The sequence below is a fragment of the Notamacropus eugenii genome, chromosome 6 (assembly GCF_028372415.1).
Source record: "Notamacropus eugenii isolate mMacEug1 chromosome 6, mMacEug1.pri_v2, whole genome shotgun sequence".
Taxonomy (NCBI): Eukaryota; Metazoa; Chordata; class Mammalia; order Diprotodontia; family Macropodidae; genus Notamacropus; species Notamacropus eugenii.
Window position 1 is genome coordinate 309025769 of NC_092877.1, and position 14747 is coordinate 309040515.

Sequence of the window (14747 nt, forward strand, 5' to 3'; positions counted from 1 at the left end):
CTCAGCCACCACGTAGCGGGAAGTGCAAGGCAGCTAAAGAACATATCCCTCCCAGGCAAGCCTAAATGCGTTTTGAGTTTGTTATTTCCTGATCCTGAGTACCAGTCCTGAGGTAGGTCCAAGACTGGAGGCAAACCTGTGAGATCTGAAGTTTTAGAGGTCCATGATCTACCTTATCCCATAACTAACTGGTAGGAAGGGAAGTTTTGGAAAGGATGGGGTTGAGTCTGTCCCATTGTACAGTCTGATATGTAATAGGTACTGTCATCCTTTTATATGAAGCATTTCTTGTTTGTATGAATTAACTATCTGTCCCATACCTGAGTCATACTGTACAGTGAGCACGGTCAATCTGGAGGAATACATAGACAGGCAAAAACACTATCCTTGCCCTAAAGGTGCTTACATTCTAAAGGGCATTATTTTCTAATGAAAATCACTGAGCACATAGAGTGAATGTAAATGGAAGGCAGACTCAGGCTATGGATTATACTGTTACCTGCCAAGGGATTGAATATATCCAGATTTTCTTGAGAAGGAGTAATGAACTTCGCACGATTTTCCTGGGTGAAGTAGATAACCTCACAGAGTTTGTAATTAAGACTAAATACTGGCCACATAGTCAAGGTGAGTTTTCAGCAGTGGTTTTCATCAGTGGAAATGAACTGAGGTGTGCTCAAAATTGGCCCATGAGGAACTACACTGGGTATGTATGTCAAAATTGATAGACCCTGGTTATATTCTTTTTCAGTGAATTATATTGTCTGTTATGGTAAATTCAATGTGTTTTTACCTCTTCAGCACCTAGCAGAATACAGCTTTTAAATATTACTGTTTGAATATAAAGTGAATTAAAGAAGGAAGGAAAGCTGTAACTCAAGGGAAAATTATATCAAAATTATCAAAAAACCAACACAAATTTCAGTATTTAAAAATATAAATCTCATTTTTCAAAATATTTTTTTACATAGAATGATTCTAACAATAATGTTGAACAAATGAGATGTGACAATTTATACTCTCTAGTCACAAATTCTGAACTGATCAAAACTATATATGGTCACAATACATGGAACCAAGGCTGTACAGAATTTCATTTTTACTGACAACTGATAAAATGATCACAGTCTTTTCGGGGTATTTGGAGTTAGAACACTTGGGTTAAAATCTCTAGTCTGCTGTTTAACATGAGTGTGTGTAAATGTACATGTATATGTATTTATATATGTGTATGTGTATATATAGATATATACCTATAGATATTATTAGATTAAAAGGAATGACAGAGAACAAATTTTGAACTTCATCATCACAAAAATGAGTATTTATTTTTTCTTAATTAAAAAAAGTCATAAACTTCACTTCGATCAGTAGATTGGATAAAATTATCTAAAATGTTCTTTGTAGATAAAACTGAATTTCAAAAATTAGCTTATATGTCTTCTTCTCTCTGACTGGGTGCATATGAGTATAATAGACTTTTAGATATGGTGATGTGAACTATAATTACTGTTCACAAAAAAAAAGTTTGGGGTTTTGGAGAGATTTTGTCTATAATGACTTTTTTTCAGAACCATATATCATTTGTATCACTCAGAAAACAATAAAAGATTACTCAAATTTCAAACTGAATTTCACTGTGCTTGGGCAAAAACAAAAAACAAAAACAGTTTTTGACTTTATGGAATACATTCTGTCTATAGTAATAAGCTTTCTATCTTGTCTTGGATTGTAAGCTTCAAGAAGATGGAGACTGAGTGTAACTCACTTTTTACAATGTCTAGCAAATCAGCAAACATGGGGAAATTTAATGAGTATCGCTGCTGCTGCCAAATTTAGCATAACATAACATGCTACTGTTACATTTATTGTTCTTAGACAAGCACTAAGCTAGAAGAATATTTGGAAGGAACATCATTAGTGCATCTGATAAGGCTATAATTTTACAGTAGACATGAAATCCAGAATAAAGTTAGGAGACTTGGATGAAACTGTCAGAAACAAAGAAAAAACTTACATACTTTCATATTTTTAGTTAAACTTTAAACATATAAATGAAACTGTCAAGATGAATAAGCCAGAGAGGATCATACACTCATATCAGATACTCAGAAAAAAAACAAACAATAGAGCATATATTGCACTAAAGAGGATGTAGACACAATATTAAAGATTTAGTAATAAAATAAAGTCATATCTCACACATAAAAAGATGTGCTCTAAGGTCTAGGATATAAGAGAGTAGTAGATAAAGATTATGTGATTATTATCAAAATAGCTACCAAATAATTTAGAATTTGATCATTTTATGGTACTGACTCCAAGAACATAAACCACACATGTACTTTATTTTTTCATCCAGAGGTCTTCACAATATCATTTTTCCTCAAGGAAATAATTGGTTATTTGATTAAATCAATCAAAACAAAACAATTATTTGCTATGGCATTTTATAGATATATACAAATATATACATATATACTTACACACATACACATACATACACACATATAAATTATACGTGTGTGTGTGTGTGTGTGTGTGTATGTGTAAGGTAGTCAGTGTCTTCACCAGGTAAACTAAATTTGATATCCTCAAAACTTAACTATGGTGACAATTTGAGTTATAATCTTCATTATAGCCCAAAATATAACCAAAGGCCTGTATCATCACAGAAAAATGACTAGTTAAATGGATGATATTCAATCAAGATTTTTCTCATCAAGCTATTTTTTTGTCATGTAATTTCATTCAGAGTTTCCCATGAGAATATTATAATTTACTTGTATCTCAAAGGACTTTTTGCTACCATATAAGCACTCAGACTAATAAATCACTGAAAATAGAACAAGTTTTATTTCACCTGACAAAAATATCAGACATCTAAACCAGAGCTATGGAGTCAAGATTATTCCTTTTCTCTCTTTAGTGAGCTTTCTCCTCTCTGTGAACTAAAATAATCCTATAGACTAATAGTAGTACTGTCCTAAGTCTGGCTCTCCCAAAAGAGAAACAAAATAGTCAATTTTGATCTTAATACAAGATACATAACAATTTTTTTTGTTACTTTACAATTAATTGTCCATCCACAAGCCACTAAATATCTTTGTGAGCAACACATACAAACACTTCTATTTGGCATATACTTCAAAAGTCAAGTACTTACCTTAGCTATCTGGACACACCAGTTAAGTAGGAGCTGGGAGCCAATGTTATCCTTATGTTCATGAACATAATCCAACAGGCAGCCATGGGGCATTAGTTGAGTAACCAGCTGAATGGTTGGGCTCAGACAGACACCCAATAATCGTACTAAGTGTGGGTGATCCATACTTGCCATAATCAAAGCTTCCTATCAAAAAAAAATAAACACAATGCCATCTTGTCAACTAAATGTTTATTAATTCAATGGTCAAAATTATTTGTACTACTCCAAAAATTTTATAATCTATAAGCCCCACTCAATACATATGACAGAACTTAAGATATTGGTACAATAATTTTAAGATAAAATTTAAGTTAAGAAAATTGAGATTAGCATTGTCATATTTATAATTAACTAATAGGGAGTATATGAGTAATAATAGACTTGCCAGAAAATCATAGCTATCTAAAATAGCTTTATAGCAATTCTAGCTATCCAAAAGTGTAATGAAATGCCATTGGAGGCAGTAGGCTTTTCTTCTGTTAGAGGTCTTCACCAGAAAACAGAATGATCCCTTGTTGAGAAGACTGTCATGAAGATTTTTGGATAAGTACAGGTTGGGCTGGATGTCTTCCCAGTCCCTGACAAGTCTGATATCATGTGATTCTGTTATTTTTGAAGAGAATTAGCACTCTCTTCTCATCCTTACTCAACAACTTTAAGGGTACCATCTGCAATAAGTCATTTAAAACCCCATTCCGAATCACAGAGCAAATGCTAGAAGTTCAGATCTTTATTTCTAGTAAGGAAATGGTTTATGAAAGTATGACCACTTGCAAATTCAATAGAAGGGCCTATATTACACATTATTTGGGGTCAATGTATGTCCTGAGGTGACTTTTGCTTGTACATACAGTGTGGTCCAATAATCTTAGTGCAGTCCTACACTATTAAAGCAGGCAAATGACTCATTTTGTCTTCAGCGGGGAGGCTGGCCCAGTTTTTCTAGTGAAAAGTTTATCTCTATAGGTTATTTTAATGTAAAGATTGTAGTACATACAGACTGTCATAAATACATTCCTCTGAAAAATTTATTGAATGCCAATGTTTTTAAAGATAGCAAACGAAATCATAAATTTAATTAAATGTATTTTGATATTCTTCTGTACATCTTTTCTACCAAAGTCTTCCAGTGACCTAGTGTGTCATGACAGTGAGTTCTTGAAATCAATGATCCTCTAGCATGTTCTTTCTAACAAACAGACCTGGCAACTCACTGGGTCCTTTATGATGCTAATGATATGCCAGCTCAGTTTCCATCTTTAGCTCAGTTAGGTTTCTACTGGAGGGAATAATATGAGCCTCCCAGGATAAGCTGATCACTTCTAATCTCATCACCATGTCAATTGACTCAGTTTTGCATATTGAACACCTTCACAAATCCCACAGTCCCTTCTCCCCTCTGACAGGAGGGCTGGAGGGGAGTACGCATGCACTCAACTTCACCAAAAGCTTTCCTTTACCAAAGATAGAAACTGGAATTCTAGCTCACTCCACTTTGAATCTTTAGCTCTATTTGCTTTCAGCTCCATGGGACAAGATGCCCACATGTTCCCACCTCTGCTTTCCAGTTTCCTTCTGTGTGCTGTCTTGCCTCATCAGATTGTAATCTCCTTGAGGGTCAGGGACTTTTTTTTAAATTTATATCCCCAACTCTTGGCATAGTACCTGGCACATAGTAGATGCTTAATAAATATTTACTGAATTGAAATGAATAGAGAATGAACCTATAATTTCATTAATATAGTGAACTCCCAGATGAGAATATTCCCTCTACCAGTATTTTTCTGAAAATTATATTCTAAAAGGAGGGAGAAAAGAAGAGGAAGGGGAAGATAAAGAGAAGGAAAAGGAAGAATATGAGAACTAGAGAGTTGCCTGGGCCACCAATGGGTTAAGTGATTTATATGGGGTCACATAGAAAGTGTTGTCAGTAGTAGGATTCAGACTTAGATATTTCTGACATACTATCCCATGCTGACTGCACTTTAATGACAGAATGTGATTAAAAGTCTTTAGATCTTTCAGTTACACTTAGAGATTGAATCACAATTTTGAATGTCAATGCACTCCCCCTTTTTGGAGGAAGATTTTCTACTTATTCAAAGAAAAAGTAAAATAAGAATTTGATTCTTTCAGAAAAAAAATAAAAATTGATAATACTATAAGATCTAGAGAGGCAAGAACATTGGTTTGGTTGTTGTCCATTCTCTAAAATGGTCCTCTATGGTCCTCACTATGCTAGAGTCAAGTTACAGTTTGTCCAACTGTGGCTGATCAGATCAATATGAACTTAGAATGTTCTACCACAGGTTGGGCACAGATAATCCATGTGAACATTTGGGGTGAATTCTCTAAACTTGTGCACCTCAGGTTTCTTTTGAGCTACTTCAATTTTGCTTTGCTTACCTTTTCTGATATGGGCGTACCATGGTGAATGGTCTTATTCCAGGGTCTCCCATATCACATAATCAATTCCAAAATTCTTAAGAGAGAGACTTTGAAAATGTCCTTGTTAAGCTTCTTCTGGTCACCATGTGAATGCTTGCCCTTTGTGAGTTCTCTATAAAATAGTTTTTTTGGCAAGCATACATTTGCATTTGAATAAAAAGACCAGCCCATTAGAGTTGCACTCTCTGAAGTAGAGTTTGAATGGTTGGCAATTTAGTTTGAGAAAGGAAGGATAGCATAGTGTACAGATGGCCTGCCTTGGAATCAGAAAGAAGTTCTGAGTTCATGTTTTGCTCTAGATATATACTAGCTATGCCAGTAAACTTCACACTGGCCAGACAACTATAAGTTTCAGATGAGTTTCTACACCAGGTATTTCCTATAAAGATGTAATCACAAACTAAGATAAAAACATCGTGTGAAATCTAAATTTTAGACAAATCTCAGTTGTAACAAGGTGATACTCTGTACGAACTCTATCTCCTTACAAATATGAGAATATTTAAAATATGTATATCAGTACATGTTACTTCTAGTTTGAATTTTTCTACTTTGTGTTTTCATAATTATTTGAAACAAATAAAAAGGTGATTGAAAGCTGGCAATTAGTAGGGCATAATGCAAGCAGAGAAAGGAATGTTCTGGAAATTCCTGTGAGTTTATACTAACATTCATTATTTGAGAATGTGACCACAAATATAAATCAGTGATAAAATACACTTAACTTTACTTTGCACACCCAAACAAATATTTTTATAGCCATAGATATGTGTCAGACTTCTGCTTGGATGAAATTCCCACTTATAGTGGCCATATTCCATCTGTTTCCCTAGTGCTTTGAGGCCCCTGGAAGTGTAAATTTCTCTATAATTCATAGAAAAAGTATCATGATTCATCACTCTACAGGAAAACCAAGGCTCAGTGATGGCTTACCTACAGGAATGGCATCAATCATTTTTATATTAAAATTGTACTTTCATCAGCACTCAATGCTATGGAAATGTGATCCCATTAACAAGAATTCAGCACCAACCCCCTGACAGCTAAAGGCTGAATGAATCAGGTTGTGCTGTGCATTAGGAGCTTAGGAGCAACTAAAACCCAACAACAAAACTGTACTTATAGGTAAACTGCCATCCCCTCTGACATCCTTTCAGGGGTGACAGAGGGAAACATTTCTCTCTGATTTACTAAGCTTAGGGGGGTTTTTTTTGAGACGATCTTTTCTGAAGCAGAGGGAAAAATTGGGAGTGAGGTGAAAAAGGCTATTCTGAAATTATTTTGGCTTGCTCTTACAGAGAAAAATAACTCTATTTCTTGCAACTTTAAGACTGATGAGACAGATAATTCTACTCTAAATATTCATTTGGAAAAGTTTGTATTGGAGGAAGAAGAAAAAAGTCTCATGGAAGTTCTTAAAAATATCTATTAGAAAGTCCTGGCAAAGAGACTGGATTTGTATTAAAGAAAATTGCTCATCACACTACAAAGAGTATTTGAAACCAAATTGCAGAGTATTTGCATAATAGTTCTCTTTTTTGAGAAAGAAACGATGAACAAGACACTAATTGTAGGTTTTATTTTTTCATAAAGGGAATAGCAGATGGCCACAATTTGAGTGTGTGTGTGTGCGTGTGTGTTTGTATGTAAGTGTATATATGTATGTGTGGTGGGGCTATGTAAAGAAAAAAAAGCAATGAGGATTCATTTAGTCAGATGAGTGGGATAGAGAAGGGAAGGAAAAGAGTCTAATGTTTTAAGTGAGGGAAACTTGGTTTCAGTAAATTCCTGCATGTCAACATGACTACAATGTTCTCTTTCCTAATTTTGAGATTACAGAAAAAACAGAAAATGTCACTGAGGGCCAGCAGAACACATACATGCCAACAGGGGTATTATCCATTTTTTGGACACAAAATTAGTGTCTGTCTGTCTGCTTCTCTCTCACATCTTACAATTCCTTTTAGAGTTCAATTAAAGAATTTTTTTTATCATTGGTGGTAAAGGAAGTTGAAAGATAAGATAATATCTATATCATGTGCACACACACACACACACACTCACACACACACATACATACACACACTCACACACCTACCGGGTAAAGCAAGATTATTTTTCTTCATTATGAGGACTAGTTAAGAAGAAGGACATTTTTTTAAACTATCAAGGTAGACAAGGGCATAGATAAAAAGCTCTGAAGCATGTATCCCATTAGTCTCTGACCATATGCTATTTATATCTCTATTTCAGCCTGAAGGGAAGACATTTCTGTACAATACTAAAGGTAAGCAATGTCATCTGTCACATTCAGGTATCATTTTGTCAAAGTTTATATCTCCTCTACTTAAGCTCGTTTTTTTCCACACCACATCTGGACAGTGCTTCCTCTCAAATAATATACAGTAAAATCTTATAGATTTTTCTGTGAAAAAAAATACTTTTATAGGCTTTTTCTACCAGTCACACTTTTGCTATGTTTCATCATGTCTATGGATTATTAATCTGGTTTCTTCCAGCTTAAAGTGAGAGGAAATCAGATTGTATTGGGGATAGAGGGAAGAAAAACAAAGAGGGGGAAGGGAAAAGGGAAAACAGACAATGTGGCCTTGCAAGATGCTGAGTATATGAAATAAATTCTACCGCTTCAGATGCCATTAAAAAAGGTTAGTAATATATGATTAGGATTTAGATAGAATCTTCAAGTCCCTTACTTCTGGGAGCCAAGATTGTGGAGTAAGCAGTAAGTTGCCATAATTCTCCTATGTCCACCTCCAAAAAACCCATAACATAGCATTCCAAAACAAATCTGGGAATCGCAGAACCAGCAAAAAGATAGGGTGAAACAATTTTAGCCCAAGAAACCTGGAAGATTGGCGAGAAAGTTCTGTCTCACTCAGGAAATGCAATCTAGTACAGGAAGCATCCTAGCAAGCCAGTAGCAAGTCCCACCATAGCAAACCAATGGGATATCCTGAGTCCCAGCACCAGGACCACCTCCTTGGTCCCCCCATATTCCTCAGCATAGCAAGGAGAATGGGCAGATTCCAACTCTGAGAACCAACATGTGCTTCATCATAACTTTCAGTGGCCAGATCACCATGTGCTTCAGTGTAGCCCCAAGGAAACCCAGAAACACACCACCTCTTCTGCACAGCACCAGACACAAGGGTCCCCCATGGGCCTCAGGGCAATATCCGTACAGCACCAGGTAAACAACCAGGGTCTACAGTCCCTGACACAAGAAGCCTGAGACACAGCCCCCTTGCATTTCAGGAGCAGAGTTCTAATTTAAAACAAAGGAAAAAAAAGTCAAAAAAGATGGGTTAAAAACAACAACAACAAAAAATTAATCTGACCACAGAAAGTTATTATGGTGATCAGGAAAGTCAAGACACAAAAGGATTTCAGGCTTTCAAAAGGAGAAGAATACAAGTGAACAAAAATTTGATCTCCTATACCAAGAGAATTGAAAAAGGGAAAAGGGAGAAAATCATAAGGGATTCAAAATAGATAAACTATTTACATCCCTACATGGGAAGATGACACGTGTAATTCTTTTAAAAAGTACAACTAATAGTATAGCTAGAAGGAATATACAAAGATAGATGGTACAGGTAAAAGATGAATTTGAAGGAATGACATAAAAATAATTAAGGGATAAGAAAGAGGCATACACTGGATGCAGAAGGAAGGGAGATGTAAAATGGGGGTCAATTATTTCACAAGAAGAGGTACAAAAACTCCTATTATAGTGGAGGGAAGGATAGGATGGTGGGCAATGTTCATCATTTGAACCTTACTCTCACTGATGTTAGTTCAAAGAGAGAATAGTATACACAATCAGTTCAATATAGAAATCCATCTTACCTGACAAGAAAGTAGGAGAGGAAGAGATTAAGTAAAGACAGAGGTAAGGGACTAACAGAAGAAAAGGCAAATTGAAGAGGTAGTATATGGAACCAAAACACTGTCTAGGAGGGTAAAGGGGAAAAAGGAGAGAGAGAACAAACAGGAGGAAAAATAGGATGGATGGAAATACACAGTAATCTTAACTGTGAAAGTGAATGGAATGAACTCATCCATAAAAATGAAAGCAAATAGCAACATGGACTAAAAAACAGAATCTTACAAAATATTGCATAAAAGAAATACACTTGAAACAGAGAGACTTACACTAGTAAAAGTAAGGAGATGGAGCGGAATCTACTATGTTTCAGCTGAAGTTAAAAAAAAAAAAAGCGGGGATAGCAATACTGATCTCAGATAAAGCAAATGCAAAGACAGACCTCATCAAAAGAGATGAGGAAAGAAACTACGTCTTGCTAAAAGGTACCATAGACAATGAAATAATACATCAAGTGATATACCATCTACATTCTTAAAGTTAAGTGAGTTACAGGAAGAAATGGACAGCAAAACTATACTAGTGATGGACCTCAACTGTTGCCTTTTAGAACTTGGTTAGTCCAATCAAAAATAAGCAAGAAAGAATCTAAGGAGTTGAATAGAATATTAGAAAAGTTAGATGTGACAGACCATTGGAGGAAACTGAATGGTAGCAGAAAGAATACACCTTTTTCTCAGCAGCACATGGCACCTACACAAAAACGGATCATGGATTAGGACATAAAAACCTCAAAATCAAATATAGAAAGGCAGAAATATCAAATTATTGTTTTCAAATAATAATGCAATAAAATTACGTTCAACAAAGGGCAATGGAAAGATAAATTAAAAATTAATTGGAAGTTAAATAATTTAATCCTAAAAAATAAGTGGGTCAAAGAACATATAGAAACAGTCAATAATTTCATTAAGGAGAATTGCAGCAATGAGACAACAGCTCAAAATTTATGGGATAGTCAAAGTAATACTTAGGAAAAGTGCATTTTTCAAAATTATTATATGGATAAAATAGAGAAATAATAGATTGACAAAACAGGTATACAATTAAAAATAAAACTAAAAAAAGAACAAATTAAAAGTCTCCAATTGAACACTAAATAGGAAATTCTGAAAATTAAAGGTGAAATAAATAAAATTAAAATTAAAATAAGAAAACTCTTCAACTAATTCATAAAACAAGGGGGGGTTATAAAAAAATCAGTAAAATAAGTCATTGGTTAATCTGATAAAAAAAATGAAGAAAACCAAATATCCAGTATCTAAAATAAAAAAGGTGAAATCACTGCTAATGAAGAAGAATTTAAAGCAATCATTAGGAAATATTTTGCCCAATTACATGCCAATAAATCTTACAAGTTGAGTGAAATTAAGATTTATGAAAATGTAAATTGTTGAGATTAACAGATCAGGAATTAGAATGCCTAAATAACCTCATATGCGAAAGAGAAACTGAACAAGCCATCAATGAACTCCCTAAGAAAAAATTCCCAAGGCCAGATGGGTTAACAAGTGAAATCTACTAAATATTTAAAGAGCAATTGATTTCAATACTATATAAACTCTTTTGGGAAAAAATAGGTAAAGGAATGCTACCAAACTCCTGTAACACAAATATGATGCCGAAACCTAATGCAGGAAGAGCTAAAATAGGGAAAGAAAACTGTAGTCCACTTTTCCTAATGAATATCAACGCAAAAATTTTGAACAAAATACTAGCAAGGCAATACAGTAATATAACAGAAGGTTTACAATCTATGACAAAGTGGACTTTATATCAGGAAAGCAGGGCTGGTTCAATATTAGGAAAACTATCAACAAAATAGACCATATGAATAACAAAACTGACAGAAAACATATATTTATCTCAACAGATGCTGAAAAAGTTTGTGACAAAATACACACCAAGTCCTATCAAAAACATTAGAGAGTATAAGAAAAGGCAGTGTTCTTTAAAATGATAAGCAGTATCTAAAAACATCAGCAAATATTATCTGTAATAGTGATAACTTAGAAACCTTTCCAATAAATCAGGGGTGAAGCAAAATATTAGAAATGTTATCTATAGCAAATAAGAGAAGTAAAAAATGAAGGAATTAGAATAGGCAATGATATCACTTTCTGCAGATGATCTGATGGTAGATTTACAGAAACCTAGAGAATTCACTAAAAAAAAAAAACTACTTTAAATAATTTAAAAAATTTATCAAAGTTGAAGGATGTTAGATAAACTATCATAAGTCATCAGCATTTCTTTGTATGACCAACAAAGCCCAGCAGCAAGGAATAGAGAAATTCCATTGAAAATAAATGAAAACAATATAAAATACTTGAGAGTGTATCTGGCAAGACAAATCCAGGAACTATATGAACACAATTGCAAAATACTTTTCATACAAATGTATGTTAGACCTAAATAACTGGAAAAATATCAATTGCTAAGTTATCGGTAGGCTAAGACAATATGATAAAAATTATAATTCTACCTAAGTCAATTTATTTATTCAGTGTCATACTAATTAATCTATCAAAAATTATTTGGTAGAGGTAGGAAAAACAAACAACCACCACAAAATTCATCTGGAAAAACAAAAAATCAAAAATATCAAGGGAATTAATGGAAAAAATTACAAAACAAGGTGGCCTGGCAACAGCAGATATCAAACTATATTATAAGTTAGTAATCATCAAAACTGTCTGTTATTGGTTAAGAAATAGAGTGGTGGATCAGTGCAATAGATTAGGTAGCCAAGATATAGTGGTAAACAACCATAGTAATAAAGTGTTTAATAAACCCAAAGACCTCAGTCTTTGGAATAAAAACTCACTATTTGACAAAAACTATTAGCAAAACTGGAAAACAATAGAGCAGAAACTAGATGCAAACCAACATCTTACAGCATATAGGAAAAGGTCAAAATGGGTACACAATTTAACGTAAATTTAACATCATAAACAAATTAGAAGAATAAGGAATAAAATATATGTAAGATCTATGGATAAAAATTCATGACCAAACAAGAGAGAAAGAGCAATGAAATGTAAAATAGATAATTTTGATTGTATTATATTAAAAAAAAAAAAAAAGAAAAACCAATGCAGCCAAGATTGGAAGGAAAGCAGAAAGCTGGGAAACAATCTTTACAGCAAGTGTCTGATAAAGGCCTCATTTCTCAGATATATAGAGAACTGAGTCAAATTTGTAAGAATACAAGCCATTCCCCAATTGATAAATGGTCAAAGGATATCAACAAGCACTTTTCAGATGAAAATATCAAACTATGTATAGGCATAAATCACCTTTGATTAGAGAAATGCAAATTAAGATAACTCTGAGGTACCACCTCATACCTATCAGATCATTTAATGTGATAAAAAAGGATAATGATAAATTTTGGAGAGGCTGTAGAAAAACTGGGACATTAACACATTGCTACTAGAATTGTACACAGATCCAACCGTTCTAGAGAGCAATTTGGAGCTATGTCCAGAGAGCTATGCACATCTTTTGATCCTACAATCCCACTACTAGGTCTGTATTTTGAAGAGATTATAAAATTGGACAAGGACCTATTGGTATAAAAATATCTATAGCAGAATTTTTGCAGTGGCAAAATATCAGAAATGGTGGAGGTGTCCATCAATTAGGGAATGGCTGAACAAACTATGGTACATTAATGTAATGGAATAAGAGATGTGCAATAAGAAATGATGAACAGGCAGATTTCAGAAGAACTTGTAAGAATTGATACAAAGTGAAATGAGCAGAACCAGGAAAACATTGTACATACATACTATCAGCAACACTGTGTGATGATCAGCTATGAATAAATTCAGCTTTTCTAAACAGCACAATTATCTAAGATAACAACAAAAGACTCATGAAGAAAAATGCTATCCAAACCCAGATAAACAACTGATGGATTCTGAATGCATATTGAAGCATACTTTCCCAATTATTTATTCTTTTACACGCTTTTTTTTCTTTTGATCTTTCTTCTTTCACAATTGTGACTAAAATGGAAATACGTTCTACATGATAGCACATGTATAACCTATATCAAACTGACTACCATTTTAGGAAGAGAGGAGGAGAGGGAAGAAAGAAAAAGTTTGGAACTCAAAATCTTGTAAAAATGAAATAAATGCTAAAAATTATCTTGACGTGTCATTGGGGAAAAATACTATTTAAAAGAGTAAGGAAACAAAGAAGATTCAGGTTCTAGTCTGGATCTATTCCCTAAGACTAGTATGAATTCATGTGTACAGTGAGGAGTGTGTACTGGATTATTAAAATGATTCCTTTCATTCTTAAATCCTATAAACTTTGAAAAACATAGAAGGGGAAGAAGAAAAAAGGGGAAAAGATGAGAGAAATAAGAGCTAGAAGAAAAGGAAAAAAGAATGGAGGAGAAATAACAATACAAATGAAGAAGAAAAGGAAAAAAGGAAAAGAAAATAGAAGAAAGAAAAGAAGAAACAAAGAAGGAAATAGAAATGTATCTCACACAGAATTTCATATTTGTTAGGAATTCTGGGTTCTTAAATTCTCCATTATCCCTAATAAGTGCTCTTTCAAATTTTACTTGAATAACTCCACTTTGGTAGGATCCAACTTCTCCTGAGTTTGTCAATTTCACTTTCAGATAGTTTAAGCATTGAGAATTTTCCCCTGACATCAAGCTTATATTTGCTTCCTTGCATCCTTTACAAGGATCCCTAGTTCTGCCTTAAGGGGCCAAGTAAAACAGTTCTGATATTTCTTCCATATGACTGCTAGAAGAAAGGATTGTTGTGCTCCCACAATTCATCTCTCTTCCTTCTGTTAATTCTTACATGTTGTGATCTCAAAGCCCTGGTTATTCTCGTCTGAAAATTTCTTGGCTAACGAATTTTACTTTAAAGAGACGTGCATTAGGAGTGAGAGTTTCCACATCTCTATCTTCCTAATAATACTAATGAAATCATATGTCCAGTCCCCATCACTCTATTTATTTGTAATTTTCAGTTTTATTGAAGTGTTTTGGTTTTTACACTTCAAACATTCATAAATTATTTCTACTTTGTGAGATGTCTTGAAACAAAATAAAACAATTAAGAAAAAACATTATGCCATGATCTCATCTAAAAGAACACACATTATTACGCATCTGTAATACCCCTATCACAAAAGAAAAACAAAAAA

At 33.8% G+C, this 14747-nt stretch overlaps 1 protein-coding gene across 1 annotated transcript in view; it reads right to left on the minus strand.

The window, feature by feature from the left end:
• ERBB4 (erb-b2 receptor tyrosine kinase 4) overlaps window positions 1-14747 on the minus strand; it is a 1360303-nt gene that overhangs the window by 204861 nt on the left and 1140695 nt on the right. The window contains exon 20 of the mRNA XM_072617476.1: window positions 3167-3352. Within this exon, the coding sequence (XP_072473577.1) occupies window positions 3167-3352 (186 nt within the window). The remainder of the gene's footprint in view (window positions 1-3166; window positions 3353-14747) is intronic.